Here is a 21,578-nt window from a genome sequence, read left to right on the forward strand (position 1 = left end):
TAGGTGGAGGGTGGCAAACCATCAATGCAAAGCAACACTGTACAATGATGGAGGGAGGTAATTAAAGTGCTATGAGATTTTTAATGTCCATTCAGAACAGGCAAGATCTTGGTTCTAAAGGACTTATTTTAAAGCACTCACTCTTTCTCTATCTTTACCATCTTGAGCTCCATATACCTCCCTTGGAAAGAAGAAGGGCTGAGTTGATCTAGGACGGATTCAAACCAGTGGTTCCAAGGATTCTAAATATTTCAAGATTGATACTAAAGTCACTAAGCCATCACCTCTGGCTTTAGCTCCCCTGCTATGTGGAGGTTTAAGATAATGCTTTTTCACAATTAGGTTTTTAAAATGATTATATTCATGTGCAAAGCTTTCCTCTCTCTGTTTGCTTCTGTAACAGGGTGCTAGCCAGGAGGTCCTGAGCCAGGCCCCTGTTAGCCCAGCTCCAATTAAGAAGTATTAATTGGGGCTGGCTGAGTATGCCATGCCTAATTGCTAGAAGAGAAGCACCTGCTGGCCTCATTAGCCGGGGCTATATAAGGCTGGCAAGCAGGCAAGCAGGCAGGCAGGCAGTGAAGGGGGGGGAGAGAAAGGAAAGGGAGGAGCTGCTGCCGCTGCCGCCAAAGGCTGTGCATTCCTGCTGGCTGGAGAAGCTACCTGTCCCCCAGGTGGCTGGTTTGGAGCCCACTGTAAATAGAAGGTGGTGGGAGCTGACACTGGTGATTGCACTCAGAAGAGGTCTCTGGCTGATTTGTTGCAAGGGCAAGCAAAGGCCTCATTACAGCTTCCCACTGCTACATATTCTTCAAACCAGTATCGGTAAGACTCCTGAGAACTCCACAGAACTGAGCCTGCAGGCTGTTGATGGTGCTCCGTTCTTGTCATCATGACCCTTTCTTCACTCTAAACGCTGCTAAGTGTTGAAAGCTTTGTGCAGTGTTCTTACAGGCATACCTTGCCCTTGTTGGTTATTTCTGTTAAGGCACATAATGGCTTTCAGCCAAAGGCAACTATCAATTAAATGTCACTATGACTAGCAAGAGATTAGTGTCAAGTGAAAGCATCCTCTTGGGAATAGCAGCCTGCATTTTAAGTTCTAGGAATTCAATTGTACAAAAAATCTTGCCAGATGAATTGCAGGAAGTGGCATTAACTGAATGGGCATGAGAAAATCCCATTTGTTGCACTCACCTGCAGTTGATTTGTTAGCCCCACCGGTGTACCCTGCAGCTTGAACTGTGCTAGCCACAACTATCTTGGAAAATGGTTGTCAAGCATAGTTCTGCCAGGGAACTGTTTTCCAACACTAGAATATTTTCTGCATGGACAGGGTTTTTTCAATTTTTATCTGAAATTCCCCTAATCTTACCCATCTATTCTTAATACTTAGTAGCACCTAGATGCTTCATTCAAGATCTGGAGTCCCATTGTGCTGGGAACTGTATGAACACAGTGAGAAACAATCTCTGCTCCAGTTGTATGTTTATAACATGAGCAAGGTGAGCAGGATTTGGCTTGTGGTTTGTAATCTCGTTATAGCCCTGTTGAGCCATAACAGTTTTGGGGAGGGGAGGGGAGGGGGGGGGGGAACAAGTGCTCCTTTATCTTCCTATTTGATCATCTGTTGTTGAATACTTGTGCCTGACACATTCACCAGTGATAGAGGGCAACCCTGTACCCAGGGTTGTACGTGGTATTTGGGGTACCATAACTCCCAGTGTAATCGTTTGAAACTAGACTGCTGAATGATTGGAGACACATATCTAAGGCAGTGGTTCTTAAATTACTCTGTGGATCACTTCCTTGTGCTCCAGCTATTTATCTAGGTTCTTTTATGGCACCCATCACTATGGTTTGATGACTCATCTGCTATTGCTTCAGTCACAGTGATGAAGCATCTTCAAGCGGTGATACTTCCTGCTAGTGTGTAGCCAGGACTTGCTGTAGATTTTTGCAAAGGCTTCCTTGACCAACTACATACTTTTCTGCAACCTGCATGGCTGTGGCTACTTCATGTCTTACTTTGCCCTGTTTTTCTTAGGTGTAAATCCAATCAGGATCAAATTTACAGGGGACACCAGATCAGAGGGTGTAGCAAAAAGCACAGCAGGACAGAACCCAATATCAAAATGACCTGGAGAGGTCATAGCAGTGAGGGCTGCAGGCATAAAAGGGGAAACTGAGCTAATATGTCAAGTTCTTCGCCCAAGAAATAAAAATTTAAAACAATGATGTAACCAGCTAGCCCCCACCTATGACTGTAAAGAGGATTTATTTTCATCATGCCTCCTTATCGTGGTCCTAATAATGGTGCCTTCCTCTCTCTCTCAAACCACCGAATGTGGTCTGCAGAGAGGAACCATACATTTCATCCAGGAAGTGCAGATGCAGCCAAAAAAAAGGACTGCTGCCTTGTGGGGACAGGGTAAAATAGGGCACAGCCAGGGCCACTCTCTCTCCCCCCTTCCTCAGCACAACCATAGACCCAAAACTGTGCATTCTCCTGGATCTAGACCTGCCCCCTCTGTGGGGGGGCACCAAGACCTAGGTGGTGCCTCCCCTCCCTACATGTGGGCTGCAGAGTGGAGCCAGTCAGAGACCCCAGCAGGTAGGGCCAGAAGACACCAAAGCAAGGATTGCTGAACTGGAGGGAGAGAGTAAAATGGGGTCTAGCCTGGACCACCCCTCTCCCCTGATTCCTCTGTATCTGGAACTGTGCAGGGGAGATGCCCCACATTATTGGGCACTAGGACCCAGGTGATGCCTGTCCCTCCCCGATGTGGGCAGCAGAGAGGAGCCTGCCAAAGACTCCAGACAGTACAGGTGAAGCAGCCAAAGCAGGAATATTTGGAGAACTTTCTATAGCTTTGACTGGACTTTCTCTGCCCTGTGCTGACTGCCTGTTTGCTCCAACCCTTCCACTTCCTCTCTCTCACAGTGTCTTCATCTCAGCTTCTCTCCACACTTGCCCCTTTTGTGCATCCCTAGCCCTGTGTCCCTCACTTCCCCCCTAGCTAAACCCAACCTCCCCACCAAACAAACAAACACACAAACATGGAACTAACATGATGTTTGCAGACATCATATTGTTCACTTGTGTTATACCTCTTCCCACCCTATGTATGTCTTGTCTATTTAGACTCTTTGGGACACATTAGTGCGCCACTCTTGGTTGGCATTATAACCTTTATGCTTTCTTAAAATGAAAATTCAGGAGTAAGAGGAGAATAATTCATGGTGTCAAATTATCAACATTGATTGTGTAGGGAAATGCTGACATCTAGTGGCTAGTTAAAGTGTATCTGAATCAAGACAGTTTTACAGTGGAAAAAGAGGGGAAGACAAAAATGGAAAAATCCTTGCAATGGAAATGGGTAGAGATTGAAAAGATTAGATGAAAGGGGGGATATCACAGAAACATGCAGAACAATAAATGGGGCCGAGAAGGTAAATTGAGGGCTCCTTTTTCTCTCTCAATACAGGCACCAGGTGACATTCAAGGAAACTGTTACAAGCAACAACTATAAAACGGAATTATTTGGATGCAGCTTAATGAAGCTGTGGCATTTACTGCTACTGGCTAGTATTGATGCCAAGAGTTCTGTAGACAGTGTAAAGGCTTAGACAGCTACAGAGATGGCCAGAGGATTTTTTTACAAAAACGTTTCCTATGCTCCCTTCTCTCCCTTTCCCATCCGCCCCTCATGGCCCCGGGCTCCCCGTCCGCCCCCCCAGCTCCTTGGCCCTTTGCTCCTCTCACACCATCCCTCCCACCTCAGCTCCCCTCCCACCTTTCTCCTCCAGGCCGGGTCAGCGCCGTATCCCGCCCGCTGGCGGCACCGCCTCTCCGCCCCGCCCCCCGTGGGCGGGAAATTTGTGATCCGCCGGTCGCGGGCGACAGCAGGCTGGGCGCGCGCCATGGAGCCGTTGGGAGAGCAGGAGCGCGAGCGCCTCTTACACACCCAGGTAGAGGCTAAGGTGACCCCCGTCCCGTCCCAGGGCGCCAGGCCAACTCTTGCTGTCAGGAGCGGAGGGGAATGGCCGCCCCTCTCTTTTATCCCGTGGGTGGCAGCACCGCCCCGGTGTGTCTCCTCCCCCCCCATATATACACAGCCCCTAAGGGTGCTGCCCTTTCCCCCAGTCACCCTGGGGCGCTCCTTCCTCATCTCCTCCCCCCAATCCCCTTGGGATAGGAGCCCCCCGCCCGCATTTCCCATCACTTTGGGGTGGCCTCTCCCAGCTCATTCCTTGGGTCATGTTCCTCCACCACACCCAACTGCAGGAACTCTGCTCCCTCTCCCTAACTCTTGCCTTCCTCCCCTCCCCCCAACCTGCTCTTGGGAATAGCTCTGTTTTTCTCCTCCCCATCCATCCCCATGGATGCTATTCCCACCCCCATTTAGAGACTGGAGACCCCCCAACGGAGAGTATTTTATATAGGGGGAGGATTCCCATTTGTGCCTTTGAAAAATATCTATACCCTATAAAGTGTCATTAACCCCCTTCTAGAGCTATGGTGTCCCCTCCAGTTCTTTCCCACCCACTTCCACTGTGGGATATTGCTCTACTATCTTCCTCCCATACATTTCTATGCTGGACTGGGTATGTGCAAATAATGTTATGCCAGTATCTGAACTGATACATGACTAGCCTCTTTCATGCTATAATGCAGTAAATGGTTATGTTATATAATTCACTGTACATTTTTGGAAGACCCTAAACCTAAATCAAGTTGCTAAATTTTTAGTTGCCTAATGGAAGAATCAAATTTGAGTCAAACTGTCCAGAGGAAACAAAAAAAGTCCAGCATTTAAAAATAAGTACATCTCAACAGTATGAGAAGGCCTCAGAGCACCAAAGATGCTATCCTTAATTTATATGATTATTATGCTTTTTCTGGCTCTCTCCCACAAAATTAAGTTATGGATATTGGACAGGGCATACATCTCCACTCAAATCTTGATTCAGCCACTTGCCTGCCACCTGCTGCAGTGCTTAGTACTGTGCGTAATCTCATAGACTCTTCAGAGTAGCAAACTCTATATAAGCATATAAGGCTAAGATCCTCAGAGGTATTTAGGCTCCTAACGTCAATTGAAATAATAATTGAAAGTTAGGAGCCTAAATACCTTTGAGGATCTGGGCCTAAGTATTTGCCAGATGGATCAGGCCCTAAGGATGTTTTTGGAGCTGCTGAAGTTAATGGGACGTAAAGATGCCAAGCATCTCCCTGGATTAGGCCCATAAATAGGATTTACTTTTGTATACACAGACATAGTACAAATGAGATCAGTTGTACAAAGGTGGCCTGAGCTCATTGTGAACTTAAAAAAAAAAAAAAAAAAAAGTGTTGGTTTCAAACCTAAGTAAACAGAAACTATTATAGGTAATTTGTAATGGAAAAGCAAAGGGCAAGGTGTCCTTTATGCTGTGATTTGATTGAACATTCATTACTTGAATATTTTAATAATAAATATTAATAATTTGTTTAAAAGTCTTTGATATCCTTAAGGGACATAGACTTTTCCCAATATATTTTATATTGACTCTCTTGTCCTTTCCCATCTTGTTTTTTTCCAATTTAATTTAGACTGTAACCCCTTATGGGTAAGGGAATCCATTTTTGTCTGTATTTTAAAGCATCATACCCACTTATGGCACTACACACTTCATTAATGTGCTGTTGCAATAATTTTGTTCTGTATTGTTAAACAATGATGTATGTTTTAACCTTTCAGTCAGTGAATGTTTCTTTATAATTTACGTGAGAGATGGTGTATTGGTATGTAAAGTCAACTGTGTAATTGTTTTGGATTGTTTCAGAGGCTAAAGGCTGCAGTTCACTACACTGTTGGTTGTCTGTGCCAAGAAGTTGCAGAAGACAAAGGCATTCAGTTCAGCAAACAAACCATTGCAGCTATTTCAGAGATCACCTTTAGGCAATGTGGTATGTCCATACATGTCTATATTTGTACACAGGAACAATCAGTGGAGATTAAGTGCTTTTTAAAAAATAGAACTGGAATTAGACTGTGTCTTGGGTCACTTTTAAAGAGTACAAGAAATATTAACTTTATTTTCCTGGCATGAAGGGGGTACTTAACACAAGGTTTGTGAAACCTCAGATATGGCCTCATCTATGCAACAAAATGGCCCACATTAAGAAACTGGTCAAGAATGTATATGATAATGGTTCCAGATAACATGGTTGTTCTGGCTGATGACTGATAGTACAAAGCAGAGAGAGCCTTTTCTGACTGCAGGAATGAGGCTTGCCTTTCTTATTGTATGTGCAGCTATTCAGTTTCTTGAAATAGTGTTTTCTGCACTTTTTTTTTTGTTTTGTTTTTTAGTAAATTGAAAATGCTTCAGGTGGTTTTGCGCGATAACTGCTATATAAATTATTGCGCCATCTGGGAAGCTTATGCTTGCTTAGCATCTCTCTGACCTGGGTTTATTTACCAAGTCAGCTTATTGTTCATTTCTCCCCTTAACTAGAAATTATCATGTATAATGGTCCAGCAGCCTTCACTGCCATTTTATATCTAGTCTTTGAAATAAATAAATGCAATTAGTGGAATGCTTTAAAAGAAACAAGGCCATGGCTACTTTGTGTGCACAGGACTTTCTTGTAACAGTTGGGTATTAGCCCCAAAAGGTGTCATTTTCTTCCCAGGTACAACTTCTGCCATAGAGCCACAATGTGGACTGGGCCTCTCCAGCAGTATCACATGAAACCATAATAATGTTTAGCACTGATAGCGGTTTATAAACATTAATCACTTGAGATTAGCCATAGGTGTTTGGCCAGAGTAGATGGCTTAAGGGTCTAATATTCAAGTTTGCAATACTTGAACTCATGGGACCACAGTTTCAAATTCTAGCAGAACAACGCAACCCGTCATGCTTCCAAGATAGATAAGTTGAGTATAATGCTGTTTGTGTCTTTCAGACTGAGACCTTAAAAGTGTGAGGTCCTTTTTGCTCTGCATGGATGTAAAAGATCCCAGGGCAATGTCTGTAAGAGTAGAAGTTTATTGCTATTATGTAATCATACACAGAGACTTGCCTTGGTGTCCCTATCCAAAAATATCCATCACATCCCCACGCTGTTGTGCATCATATTTTACTCTGCTTGTTTGCATGGGTGCTGCCCTTCATTCCTAAGAATGGTGACATTTCAAGCATTGTTGCTTGTATGTATTTTCTGAAATGCTTTGAGTCAAAAGGTGTTCTGTACATGAGACATTATTATTGGCCACCATAATTGCTATAGAAATTAAATAGATTTCATCTTGTTGACTTTAGAAAGTGTTTTAACTGTGTGATATGTCTTTTTAAAATTTTTCTTTCAGAACATTTTGCAAAAGACCTTGAAATGTTTGCAAGGTAGGTACTGCAAGAACATTTAATCCTTACAAAGTCTTGTTTTTTTGCTCTCCATTCAGTGACATATTTGGATACAGAATGACCTCTCTTTCCTATCGTCCTATCCAATTGTATTTGAGAGTGCCTGTACTTCCTGCATTTTTCAAGGGGCCCAGCCTGCTTTTCATTTGGTGGGCGATTGTAGCTACTGCAGCCATGCTGAATTAGAATGTAGCTTTTATTCAGTGTTCATTGTTTGGTTGGGGTCAAGAGTTTAATGTTTTTTTCATCTGAGTGCACTGTCTGTATTGGTAGTGTTGATTCAAAGCTGTCAGGGCATTTTCCAAAGTTTGCTGAGTGCTTGACTCAGAAACTGTTTTAATGGATGTGAATAATGTCTTAAGTACTCTGGATAATACTGTGGCTTGTGTTTCCCCCTCCTATCTGTTGGTCTCAGGCCTTGGCTACACTTGGGGATTCACGCAGCGCTGTAAATACTCCACCTCTCCGAGGGGAGTAGCTTGCAGCGCTGCGAGGGAGCGTGCAGCGCTGCAGGGGCTGATTACACTGGCGCTTTACAGCACTGTGCTCGGGGGGGGGAGCGGGGCGTTTTCACACCCCTGAGCGCAGCAAGTTGCAGCGCTGTACAGCGCCAGTGTAGCCAAGGCCTCAGAATTGCTTTGTCAGTTTGTACCAAGGAAGGAAAAAAAACATACACAGTACAAAATAAATAAATTACCTAGAGGATAATAAAGCCTAGTATAGAAAGTTGCTTCCTGAATGTAGTCTTGTGTGTGAATTGTGTTCTCTCTAATGTAATTGCATGCATGTGTCTGGATAAATACAGCACAGTAACCACAGTCAGAGGTTATCATTTTGCTGTGCTTATTAGCAATAGTAGTTCTTGAAGAACGGATTAATAGTAGTTGGCTTTAAGCTTGTAAAACTTCTGTTGTGTGATGTGCCTGTGATTTATGCTCATCTGTTCAATTAGAACTGTGGGTAACAGAAAATTATTGCTATTGAAAGTTTTTATGAAACTATTTGAATGACTGAGGACTGAAGAGGCTGAAGCTTTTCACTGTACTAACAAGTCAGGTTTGGTGCCAACAGTCCGTCCTCCCTATTGTATTATTTCTGTATGCAAAAACCCTGGGGATCTTAAATCTCTGTTTTGGGTCATCTGTGTATTTGCTTTAAACTGATGGGTATCTGTAACTCAACTCTTATAACATCAAGTGCCCAAGCATCCTTGTATCTCTGCTCTCTCAACAGCCCTTCATTTATTGCCACTCCTCCGCTTGTACAAAGCGCTACTGCTAAAATTGCCTTCCTTTCCCAGCTGTTGGGACTGTGTCATTCCCCTCTTTGAATCCCACTTCTTTGAAATCAAGTTCAAGCTTGTTGTCCCCTCCATCAAGACCCTGCACAACTTCACCCATATTTACATCTTTACTCTCATTGCTCTTCCAAGGCTTCTTTCCTAAACACCCCTCTGCAGCCTCCTCACTCTTGTCTTACACCTTGTTCTGTGCTACCTGGGACATCTCTTTCAGGCCTCTCTTTCCTCTCAAGAGGCCTTCCCCTCCTAGTGTTACATCATCTGCCTGTGTGGCTGCCTGCCAGCACACTTCTTCCTCTGGGTCACTGGAAGGGTTTATTTTTTTGCAAGTGATAGCTTTAAATCAGTGTCTTTAGATGACAGGGAAATGCATTATCATCTAAATGAGTGAGACTAGATGACTCACAAGCTCTGAATGCTTAGCAGTATGGGGGTGTCTTATCTGGCTGAACTAGGGAGCTTAAAGAGGTGCTGGGGATTCGGTAGGTGGCACTCTGGGTCAAAACTGACCCAGTAACCTAAGATGGTGTTTAGAGGGAGCTGCATTGTTTGAGGTGCCAATTTTCAGTTCTATATAGGGTCTTCTATTGCCATCATCACCATAGAATCTGAGCACCTTCCATTAAATCATTAAGTGATGTGACTAACATCCGTCATGTGTGGTTCATTTTCTCTCTCATTCTCTTCCTAGAGAGGAAATTGTGTGTAGTGTTTGTGTAGATTTTTTTTAAACAAATATGTGCATGCAACTCTGTTTGTGTTAGTGGCGGCTAGCTGAAGAAATGTGCCTTGCACTTGAAGTGGATGATGGTGAGTGTGACAGAATGGGATATGTCCATGTCAGATTATGAACTTATTTCATACTATGTGTGGAAATATTTGGTGCTGTGATTGCACAATCCTGGACATGCTCACTGCCCGGGAAAGGTGTTTAACATCTCATTGAAGGACTGAAAAGCCATCAAGACTGCGACCTAAGGCTGCCGATTTTGATTGTCTCAACTACTGGCACATCCCCATGGAACAGTAGTCTCTCTACGTAGGGGCCCACAAGAAAGGGGCAAAGTTGACTCCCGGGTCTGGAGTGTGAGTATGTGGCAGAGAGATAGAGGTCCTATTTAAGAGCAAGGTCCTTTTTTTGTGCAGGGGAGTCGACTGTCACAGTGTGTAACAAAGACTTGCAGGAAGAGTGAGATCAGATGATAGGAGGGTGTGTCTCGGGACTTTTTGTTGTTTTCCAAGATCTTGGACTCTCAACTGCCTTAAGAGAGAAGTTTCTGTGGTTAAGAACTTCCTTTCTGAGTCTGTGTTCCTTGCTTTTCTGCCATGTTGTCCCCGAAGGGGGTAAACTGAAAGCCAAAGTTCCCACAGCTCAGGTGCAACTCTCAGAGTGCATGTGTGAGTGACTGGGAGGCTTAGGAGGTCTAAGCCACTGGTTTCAGGGTCTAGGCAGCTGGATTACAGCATCCCACATCCCAAGGAAGAATGTCAGCTAGGTCACACTCCTAAACTCAGACCTATAGACCCAGAGTTAGAAATAGTGACTAGCTAGGACCCAGACATAGGCAACTGGAAATGGTAGAAAATGTTTCTCATAGATGCTATTATGTGAGAGCTTAGCATCAGTGAGGACTCAAGAGCACTCCTAAACAATGGCTCAAATTGTCCAGTTATGGTTGTGTACTATCAACCAAAGGAGACTGCACCATAACTGCAAATTCCTCAAAGTATTTTCCTCTTCCCACCAGTATCACCTTAGTCTTGCTTGGGTTCAGCTTCAACCAGCATCTGTTCATCCATGAGCTGATTTAATCAAAGCCATCTTAGCAGTGGTGGTACAGTCACATGTGGTGAAGGAGAAGTAGAGCTGTGTGTCATCTGCGTATTGTTGGCGCTGGAGTCCATGTCATCTTACCAATTCTCGTAATGGCTAATAGGTGAATAGGACTGGAGACATAATTGATCTTTGTGGAATTCTGCACGTGAGGGGTCTAGTTGCAGAGGTACAGTTTCACATCACTATTTTTTGGATACATTCCTCCAGGAAGGACTTTAAAACCATTTTAAAATGTTCCATGGATTCTGCCACCTTTTTCAGGTGGGGACATGGGAGTTTATCTCAAGAACAGCAGAGCTTTAGGAGACTGGTTGGGTGCAAACGAGTATGGCTTAGAGCAGGATCTGTGGACCCAGACCACTTGAGTTTGTTGCCAATTCTGAAATTGATTCACTATGTGAGTTTTAGACAAGTGGCTTGAATGCTTGATGCCTGTTTTCCTCATCAATTTAACTTGTAAGATCTTTGTGGCAGGGACTGTTTCTTTTTATGTTTTCTGTGAAATGTTAGCACCCTAAGGGGTGTTGCAAAATCGGGATAATATCCATCTTTGTAAAGAACATTGAGACCCCTGGATAAAAAGAAAAGTGCTGTCTAAATATCACCTATTATCATCAATAAGAGTGGGTGGGAACTCTTGCTGATCTATCTCATTCTAAGATGTTCAGATAAAGGTGAGAGAGCCCATGGTTAGGTGTACAGACTTTTTTACTTAGTGTTTTTAACACCCCTTTGCTACAGATCTCATCAAACATACTGAAAACTGGTTGTTTTTTTTAATTTCATGCAGGCATGGAAAACGAACTGTAATCAATTCAGAAGATGTGAAGCTTTTGGCCAGGAGGAGCAACTCTTTGGTGAGATTAACACTTTTCCCTCCCCCTCCCCCCATTTTATTCCTAATAAATTACATGAATATTCCCAGGAGCATCTGCATCAAAACAATAGGTGGTGAAATTAACAACTGCTGTTAAATTATAACCCAGAAAAAGATATGGATGGTGGGCTGGCAAGACCAATCTCCCAACCAGCATCCTTGGCGATCAGTTTGATTTCTTTTTCATCCTGCTCTAGTTTTTGACATTTCTTCTTCAGTATAGTAGCACAGATCTGATTACAGCTGGAGCATCAGCCGTGTTCTAGATACAGCAAAGCTGCTGAGGCTCCAGGTACAGAACATAACCCCCAATGAACATGTTATGATATCTTCAGACTTGGAAAGAGATTCTTTTGTTTTTCCTGTCGTCATGTTTTTGAGTTTCGGGTCAGGGAAAACTTGTCAAAGCTGCTAAATGACCTAACACATCAATAAAGTGGAGATTATTCTTCCCAGATTTCTGTAAATATTCTGTCATATGATGGCCTGTATGAGATCCAATGTCCATTCCACATAACTTAGCTGTTACATGTAACAGCTATCCTGGTAAGCATCTAAACTTCATCAGGAAGAGAACATAAATCCTTCACATTAGAACAAGTATTTGTTAAGCACCAACAGTGTGTTTGGCACGGCACAGAAACCAGAGATACAGTCCTTGTTCTGAGGAGTTTACAATCTAAACAGGTACTTCTGTGCAAGCTTGTACACTTTTCTGCAAGCATGCCTCAGCTGCTAATTTTAGCCTTATCTGGGTAATTCTTTCCTTCCATGTGGAACATGTGACACAAGTCCATCTCAGAAGAATTGGTGAGGATTGGAGCTTCATTTTATATTCCTAACTACCAGATGCAGTATAACTTAATTGAGTGTGGAGTGTCTGTGACGAGAAACAAGATTATTGTGCTCTCTCCATACTGGAAGCACAACTGTGTTAGCTACAAATCTGTGTAAACATAGCTGTTACTGTGTGCTAGTCAGGGAACAGGGTACAACATCGAAGCCAAGGCCCTGATCCAGCACTGGGATCTCGGCTCTCTAAGACGTTTCTACAGAAATCCAACTGAGAATGAAGGTTTTATCCAAAAAATAAGACAGCTGGTGCCTGGCCCTACTGGTGTGTGGAATGTTTCTGTCTGTAGACAGGAAGTTGGCCAGCTTGTTTTTCTTAGGGTGTGTGAACAAGCTGAGACCCCAGCAGATGACTGATTACTTCTCTGTTGTTAGCTAAGGTATATCACCCAGAAGAGTGAAGAGCTTGCATTGAATAATCTGGAACAAAAGGAAAGGAAGAAGAAGAAGTCCAGCGCAGCAAAAGGAAGAACCACCTCTGATGAGCAGGTGGAGGCTGCTATGGCTGAGAGTGAGGATTCCAACATGGCGTGATCTTCCTCTCAAACCACTTCTTTGCTTGCTCTCTGCTTTGAAACATGGAGCAGTAAGGATCTAATACTATGTTAGGGAAACAACAGCAGCCTATTTGTATGGGAACTCCATTGGAAGATGCCTTTGTGGAGTAGCTATAGCATTGAGTCCTTAGGTTTTAGGTGAACATGATTAATATTTTAGTTCCATCTGCAAAAACAGGGCATCAATACCAAAAGCTTTTTAGAAGTCATAAAGGAAGGTTTACAAAGACAAGTATTGCCATAATATTTTAATGTTTTTCTATTTATATTTCCCAAAAGAGAATTTATTATAGAGTGCTTGAAACTCTAAAGCAAGGTATCCTTTACCTAGCCACCTAAAAGAATCTAGAGAGTGTGAAGGGCTCTTTCTGGCAATCCTCCATGTCATTTGTGGTTGGCTTCTTCAAATTGCCAGTCTGAATTGTGATACTCCACACTTGTTGGTTGCTGCTTTATTGAAGTGTATAAACATTTTCAGCCATAACTCATGCTTGTCATTCTTTTTGGCTATTAAAGTAGATTTTCCTGCATCGTTTTCCCAAGTGAAATTATTTGTGTGCAACACTCTCATTTTAATTAGGATGAACAAGCTGTACTTCAAGCCCTTGTGTTTAGATGAAATAGAAGATACTGACAACCTATCCTACAATTAGTTCATCTTCTCTGCTGCTGCCAGACCTGGCTAAAGTCAAATGTAGTATTGGATTACTATTGGATGTGTCCTCAACCTTCTTTACTGGTGGATGGGATCTATGATTCAGGGTCACTTCTAAATAATTATTCTGATTCTAATATATAGGGGGATAAGACTGGCCTCTTTAGTAGCTTCTTTTTTGCCCTTTCCTGAACTTAGATGTATCTTGTGCTGCTCAGTCATCCTGAGCTGTTCCCAGTTAGCACTTTGCCTTATGGACTTTCTCAGCTTAATGAACCTGTGTCTATTTGAACATGTGATGCAGTTGCAAAAAAGATTAATATCATTCAGGGATATATTAAGACGAATGTCATATGTAACACTTGGGAGGTAATTGTCCCATTCTGCTTATCCCTGGTGAGGCCTCAGCTGGATAACTTGTCCAATTCTGAGTGCCACACTTTAGGAAAGAGGTGGATAAATTGGAGAGAATTCAGAGGACAGCAACAAAAATGATAAAAGGTTTAGAAAAACTAACTTATGAGGAAAGGTTAAAAAAACTGGGCATGTTTAGTCTTGAGAAAAGGAGACTGAGTAGAGACCTGATAAGTGTTCAGATATTTTAAGGGCTGTTATAAAGAGGACAACGATCAGTTGTTTTCCATGTCCACTAAAGGTAGGACAAGAAGTAATGGGCTTAATCTGCAGCAAGGGAGATTTAGGTTAGGTATTTGGAAAAACTTTCTAACTCTAAGGGTAGGTAAGCTCTGGAATAGGCTTTCAAGGGAGATTGTGGAATCCCCATCATTGGAGGGTTTTAAGAACAGGTTGACACACACCTGTCAGGATCTAGGTTTACTTGGTCCTGTCGCAGTGCAGGGGGCTGGACTTGGTGACCTCCCTTCCAGCCCTACAGTTCTATTATTTCAAAACTCCTATATAACAGTAAATGAAATGAATCCTTGGGCTTCTACCACTGAATATACCAATCAGATGCCTCTCCCAAATTAACAAATACCTCGTTTCCCTGTCATGTTTTTGTGGGAAGAGGATATATGCTCAAAGATTTGTCTGGATGAGTTATATCGCCATAAGACTTTCTTTCCAGGGAAAACATGACATTCACAGTGGAATTTCTCTATGCCCCTCTGTTCTAGCTAAGACTGAGTGTTGAGCTTCCACACAAGTTTTGTTCCCCAAAGGTCCCTACAGTCCCCAGTGAACTTTGAAATAGCAGCTTGAATCCCATACCAAGGCTCCCTCTCTTCTGAGCTTCAGTGCTGCTTCCAAAGCAACCAGCAGGGGATCATATCTAGCTGAGTGTGACACCTCCATATCATTGTCACCTTCAGAGAGGCTGGGAAATGGGGGTTTGTGACGTTGCGCAGTCTATATGGTTTTATAAAAACTTGATAATAAGTCAATATAATGTAACTGAGATAGTTTTAGAGAAAATACGGTAATAAGTGAATGTAACGTAACTGGGATATGCTTCAGACAAAAGGTCTCTTGTAAGGTATCATTACAAAGCTTATAATCTACTGAGTATGATCATCTGATTTGTATAAATGTACCACTCTTATATCTAAAACTAGAAATATAAAATGTAACCCTGAGGGCCTATTGTAATTGTGTAAAGTGTGGACCATTAATGATGGTTTGGAATCTTGATGACTCCCATTGTCTGCAGATGGCTGTATTTACCTGTGAGTCTTCCTGTATATGTGTGTGCTGGCAAGTGAGTAATGAAGTCTTGCAGTGACATGTGATCATGTCACCTGAACTGGAATCCATCTTTAACCTGGTGCTTTTCCAGTGAGGGGGGGTGGAAACTCAGAGGGACAAAGAGTTCCCACCTTATGCAAAAGATATATAAAGGGGGGAAGAGAACAGAGAGGGAGGAGCCATCATGAAGAATCCCCTAGCTACCACCTGAGCTGCAACAAGAGCTGTACCAGGGGAAAGAATTGTGCCCAGGCCTGGAAGGTGTCCAGTCTGAGAAAAAACTTACTGAAGCATCTCTGAGGGTGAGATTATCTGTATTCAGTTTGATTAGGCATAGATTTGCGCATTTTATTTTATTTTGCTTGGTGACTTACTTTGTTCTGTCTGTTACTACTTTGAACCACTTAAATCCTACTGTCTGTATTTAATAAAATCACTTTTTATTTAGTAATTTACTCAGAGTATGTATTAATACCTGGGGGAGCAAACAACTGTGCATATCTCTCTATCAGTGTTATAGAGGGCGAACAATTTATGAGTTTGCCCTGCATAAGCTTTATGCAGGGTAAAATAGATTTATCTGGGTTTAGACCCCATTGGGAGTTGGGCATCTGAGTGCTAAAGAAAAGCACACTACTATGAGCTGTTTTCAGGTAAACTTGCAGCTTTGGGACAAGTGATTCAGACCCTGGGTCTGTGTTGGAGCCAGACGGGAGTGTCTGGCTCAGCAAGACAGGGTGCTGGAGTCCTGAGCTGGCAGGGAAAACAGAAGCAGGGGTAGTCTTGGCACATCGGGTGGCAGCTCCCAAGGGGGTTTCTGTGATCCAACCCGTCACAGGGGTTATGTCTGAAAATTAATCTGGAGTCTCTGGAGTCATAGTGGTGCAGAGCAGTACCCACTATACCAGCCAACCAGATCAGAAATATTAGGAGTTCTGAAACATGTGACTGGCTGATTATGACCCCAAGCCCCTGCTGGTTATATCCTTAAGAACATTTGTGCCATTGACATTGTTCAATCTTTTCTTCATTTGGGTCCTCCTACTACTCCATGTGATATTTAATTTATTCTCTTTTAAAATCAGATTATTTAATTAGCCATTCTGGGAACGAGGCTATAAAATAAAGTCCATAGAAGTGTCTAATGTTGATGCTGATCTGCCATTTGATACTGTCTACTCCACAGAACTTCTGGTGCTGTGTGAATTTGTTTCTATATAAGCTGTGAAAGACTTCAGCTGTTGAATTTTTGGGTGCAACTGACTCCATGAGGAGTGAGTCTCTTTAAACTACTATTTCAGATGGCACTTAGCATGGAGTTCTCTTTAACTGCTTCTTAGCATTATGGCAACTGAGACAGTGTTGCCAACACCTGTGATATTTGGTGTTTTTCATAAAGCCTGAGCTCCTGGAGTCACGTGATTTCATAAGAATCTGTTTTAATTAGGGAAAAAAAAGCCCCCATGGTGGTGGAAAAAAGCTTGAAAATATGACCACATGTACCCTAAAGACTCAGAAACTAGAAGGCAAATATAAAGAACCCCAAATCTATTTTTTAAAAATAAACATGACTCATGATTTTTGAATGCTCAGAGTTGGCAAGACTGCAGAGATAGGATAATATTTTTAGAATTATGATCTAAAAGTAGCATAGCAAAGACTAATGATTAGAGAAGAGACTTCAGAATCTGGATTTCTAAAATCTCTTCCCAGTTTTGATATTGTCTTGCCCTGTGATTCTGTGCAACCTTTCTCAGCTTTAGTTTTACCATCTCTAGAAAGGGGATAATCATCCATCATTATAGGAATGAGCACAGAATTTAAGAGCCAGGAATGACTGAGTATTATTTCCTTCCCTAATATTACTCTCCCATCTAAATTAAAGAATTAACTGTTCCTAATTGAACAAAGGGGTGGGGAGAGGAGAATAGACCCATGTTGATTAGTGATCTGAACTATTCCACATTAGCACTCTTCTAAACGGTGTCAGTGTTCTCTGGGTACATCTCCCGCAGTTCCTGACGAGGCCCGCAGAAACAACAGATTCTGAAAAGGCTGTAGTGCCCTGTGACAGTAGGCAGAAGATTATGGGTACTATTTTAGTGTCATCCACACTAGCACTTATATTGTGCAGACTAAACTGTGTTTAGGCTTGCTTTCAGCAGAACTAATTAATCCAGCTATATTTAGTAGGCATGTAAACCATTTGGAGCACTAGGTGGACATTAAGCATGTTGGGGGGACTGAGGGGAGTTCCAGGCATAGCACAGAAATTTTCTCTACTGTAGGAAAAGCTCTAGAGGTCCTGCGTCCCCAGAGTATATGCCTCTTCTAATGACCTGGGAGGGAGAAATAATTCATTCTACACAGCTGCCCTCCCTGGAAACTCCTGCACTCTGGGCCGATTCATGCTTCCTCGAGGCAGAAGGTTAACCCTTTCCTTGCCAGCTGCTGGACAGAGCCTATACACCTCATGACTGGTGGCAGCTATTTAGTTAATATTGGTAAATCTCTTTAAAATGCAAACTATTAAGTATAAAATTTAAATATGTTGGATACATTCACAAACCAAAAGACCAGTATGCCTTCAGCTCTGTCCTCTAGCTCCAAATTACTGCTAGGACTCCTTGATCCAAATTATACTCAGTCTGTCAAAGGTTCCAACTATTGCTGTGTTGGGTTGGGGTGCGGTGCAGGAAAGAAATTGAATCTTAGAGCCTCGTATGCTCACCCAGAGAACTTCAGGTGGATCCAAATTGCATCCTTCCCCCTTTAGATGCTCTCTGTGGATCCCTAGCATTTTAAAGATTTCATTCCAGCTGGCTGTTAACATCTTCTTCAAAGGACTGTTGTGATGCTACTGCTCACTTCTGTGAAGGGAATGTGGAAGCCTTTGAAAGTGATATAGCTACACTTCACAGCACTAAGATCAAAAACAGCTCAGTTGTTTACATTAATTGTAAGTGATCTCAAACTCGTTTTAAACAAAGCAAGGCTTCTCTGATAGACCCTCCAGCAGCGCTGTATCCATTCCCAAGGTTTCTGGTCCCTTTGAAGAGGGTTGAGTCTGCAGCCATGGTCCTAGGAAGACAAACCACCATTGAGGCTAGGTGGGCAACTCAGGACATGTCACTCCATGAGGATATTCAGCCAGGGCAGCTTCTTTCTGACTAGGTGACCAGAAGGAAGAAAAAACTTCCAGGATGTAGTTTGATCAGATGCATTGATTAAATTTTTGAAACCCATGACTTCAGTGGGTTGCTGCAGTGGAGGATTCTTGGCCATGTTCGAGCTTAAACGTTGATCATTCAGGATAGCATAAGGCACAATGCTTCTGCTTTTAAATTGACTCTCTGCAGCCTCTCCTCCCATCACCAAACCCATGCACAAAATCCACAATCATGAATCATTTGCAGCTAAATCACCCTATTTTGTACTCAAGACTGCCTGGTCATTATAGGAATAATGGTGAGGAAATTATGGGTTTTTTTTTTTTTTAGCAAACAGAATGCATATGCAGCTTAAATTAACAGTGAATTCATACTTAATAGCAGCGCAATCCAGAAGCTCTAATTAAGGGTTAAATCCAAACAATGTATTGTTGGGAAGTTAATTGCTCTTTGTTTTTTCGTGTGAAAAGGGGGGGCTGCTGAAATATAAAAATAATTGAGCTGGAAGTTTTGCTCCTGCCCAAAGGGAAAAAAGATAACTTGCAAGGCAGGGAAGTAGCTTATTGCAGAGCTCTATCAGGCAGTATTCCACATGCATCCACCACTCTGCCTGTTTCTTCTGCTGACTTCTGTCTCCTGGATGATGGGGGCTGCTGCACGTCCAGTACAGGAAAGACACATATTGAAAGACAGCAAGGTAAGCTGAGAATGGATACAAAACCATTATGTCTATAATGCTTGTTATTCGCTCTTCTTTTTACTGTACCCAGGTGAACAACAGTTCATCATCTGGGGCCACAGGGTACTCAAATTGCGAGGATCTAATAACCGAAGAACCTAAGGCATTAGTTTGTTGCAGTTCCCCCTTTTTCTGCTCTGTGCCCTCTATTTCCTGCTCTTGTTTATCCCACTCCTTACTTTAGTGGGGATTTGGTACTTCCTCAGAGGCTGACCTGCCTTTAAAAGCATAAACTTTTGGTAGTACAATAACTGCCTTGTTTGTACCATTTTGTTTGTACGTCATTTAGATGAGACCTTCAACATTGGGGTCCTGTCTGTGCTCCCCTGACATTAAAGTCCTAGGGAAATTCAATAAGCATAATGGCTTGACCAGTTGTCCCTGACCAAAAATTCCCCCTTTCGCCTCCCTAGCATACACATACAATCATTATGTCAGTTGGCTGCTGTTTCCTCCACCCCAGAAATGGTCGCAACTCAATGGAGCTGCAGTTTGTTGAAGTGCGTTAGCATTTTTCATTATAAATGATCCTATCTTGCCGTAAGAGATTTGTCAGCCCCAGACAGGGAACTCGGCTCTGAACTGAATACTTCAATAACATAATGGCCTAGTCACTTAGCTGCCTATATGTGTCTACACTAAAAAAGTGCCTTAATTTATAAAGATAATTGAATGCTTTTACTGGTTTCTAAAAAATGTCATTAAATTAGCCATTTAAAGAGTTTTCAGCTTTAAGTGTTTGATTTACTGTACTCTTTTGAAAAAGATCCAAGAACCAGTACATAAACTTGACCATTAAAAAAGGATTTTTCATTGAAATTATAGAATGAGCTACAGCATTGTAGTTTGGTAGTTTATTAGCTGATAGCTCTTGACATTTTTTTGGTGGGACTTTTAAAGGATGTTGAAGACAGTAACAGAATTTTAAAAGGACACAGATTAAAAGTAATGCTTCTGTCTTTTATACCTGCTGTGGCAAGTAACATTAAGACTACTGTTAATTGAAATCTTAGAGGGGAAAAAGTCAGTTTTTACTGTGTATGCAGTTTCCATTTCTTTTATATAAGCAGCTTGTTTGCCTGGGTCTTGTGCAATAGGGAAAAGAAAATAATTTTAAAACAAAAAGGAAGATGATTTTATGACCAAAGAAATTGGCAGGTGCAGTATCTTTTAGTTCTTAATACCTGACTAGATTTCCAGTTGATGGTGTTCCTTTAAGATGCCTAAGCTATCATTATGGCCCTGGGAACAGCTCTACCCCTCCATATGAAAACTGAATGATTGTGTTAACTTAAAGATAATATTGTGACCAGCAACCGCTCTTTTCAAATGAGGAATTCAATGTTTTATGAACATTAAGTATCCCCCTAATGTCTCACTGCTGGACTCAGAGCATGCAAAAAAAGTACCGGTAATTGGGAAATCATGATTTTACCCGCTGCTAGCTTGCCCCAGTGTTGCTGAAATACATTCATAGAAACAGTGGGCAACTGTTGTTGGGAGTACAGACATAGATGCTATGTGACCTTCTCTGTGACAGGATGTCCCTTTCAGCCACACTTTAGGCTGCCCTCGCTCACTTGGAGGAAGGGTTTCTCCCCCTAAGATAAATAATTCTTTCTTTTTTTACAAGTACTGGCAGGAACTGACAGATGTAAAGAGAAGGACCTTGCTCACTTTCCTCTCTGCACTGGCTGACTGGATATCCCAGATGGAGGATGCATCCCTGATGGAGGAGGTGGTAGAGCTGGCCAACTGGCAAGAGAGGTCTGCCTTTCATCAACCTCGAGCATGGGAAAAGTCCCCCTGCAGGAACTTCTTCTGGAAGACTTTCTCCTCCTGCTAACAAAATAGCTTCCTGAAGATCTATTTTAGAGTGGCTTTAGCAACAGCTGCCTCAATCAGGATGAATATTAGCAATGACTGCTTTTCTGTGAACAAATACTGTCTCTTTGTAATAAGTGTGATTAGACTCTCTCTCCCCATCCTCATACTCTAATAAAAATTGAATAGAACTGTGTAGACAAAAATAATTCTATGATTGAAATGGAGCGCAAACATAAAGACTGAGCTTCTTGAAAAGTACTAAGTTGTTACTATTTGCGCTACAGTTCAGATAAAAGGCTGAATGTCAACTGCCCAACAACGTTTGGTCTGATCCTGCAGTTCTCATTTTCCCAAAATCCTCTAAGGGGAGGAGGGACTGCAGGAGCAGGTTTAATAAATAGTTACAATGGCATTATCTATAGTGGAGCTGCAAGGATCATGCTATTTTTTTATTTTTGTTCCTTAGGTTTTCATACCATTATCTGGTACAACCTCCTACTTTATACTACATCACTGTAGAGCTTGCTCTGGGAAAGACTTTTCATTTCTCTTAAAGTTTTTTTTGGAAGACCTAGTTTGTGGTGGTGTTGTTTTTTTTTTCTATCATCTGCACCTGTATCTTTCTTTAATGCTGTTACAACTACCAG

At 42.3% G+C, this 21,578-nt stretch overlaps 2 protein-coding genes across 2 annotated transcripts; both read left to right on the forward strand.

Moving 5' to 3' along the window:
- The first annotated feature begins 3,812 nt into the window (after nt 1-3,812).
- Nucleotides 3,813-15,646, forward strand: CENPS (centromere protein S). The gene is made up of 5 exons (XM_005292840.5): nt 3,813-3,969; nt 5,827-5,950; nt 7,359-7,392; nt 11,341-11,407; nt 12,655-15,646. Exons 1-5 carry the CDS (start codon nt 3,922-3,924, stop codon nt 12,811-12,813), a joined length of 432 nt encoding a protein of 143 aa, XP_005292897.2. The 5' UTR covers nt 3,813-3,921; the 3' UTR covers nt 12,814-15,646.
- A 3,179-nt stretch (nt 15,647-18,825) lies between these two features.
- CORT (cortistatin) lies at nt 18,826-21,094 on the forward strand. Its single transcript, XM_065575457.1, has 2 exons — nt 18,826-19,062; nt 20,738-21,094. The coding sequence occupies exons 1-2, from the start codon at nt 18,958-18,960 to the stop codon at nt 20,948-20,950; spliced, it is 318 nt and encodes a 105-aa protein (XP_065431529.1). The 5' UTR covers nt 18,826-18,957; the 3' UTR covers nt 20,951-21,094.
- Nucleotides 21,095-21,578: the final 484 nt, after the last annotated feature.

Source organism: Chrysemys picta, chromosome 21 (genome assembly GCF_011386835.1).
Source record: "Chrysemys picta bellii isolate R12L10 chromosome 21, ASM1138683v2, whole genome shotgun sequence".
Lineage (NCBI taxonomy): Eukaryota > Metazoa > Chordata > Testudines > Emydidae > Chrysemys > Chrysemys picta.

Excerpts from the sequence above, each read along its gene's own strand:
- CORT (XM_065575457.1), top strand. The coding sequence starts at position 18,958 with ATGCATCCACCACTCTGCCTGTTTCTTCTGCTGACTTCTGTCTCCTGG. Across the intron at positions 19,063-20,737 it reads ACATATTGAAAGACAGCAAG|TACTGGCAGGAACTGACAGA; the intron begins GTAAGCTGAGAA and ends TTTTTTTACAAG.
- CENPS (XM_005292840.5), top strand. The coding sequence starts at position 3,922 with ATGGAGCCGTTGGGAGAGCAGGAGCGCGAGCGCCTCTTACACACCCAG. Across the intron at positions 3,970-5,826 it reads AGCGCCTCTTACACACCCAG|AGGCTAAAGGCTGCAGTTCA; the intron begins GTAGAGGCTAAG and ends GGATTGTTTCAG. Across the intron at positions 11,408-12,654 it reads CCAGGAGGAGCAACTCTTTG|CTAAGGTATATCACCCAGAA; the intron begins GTGAGATTAACA and ends CTCTGTTGTTAG.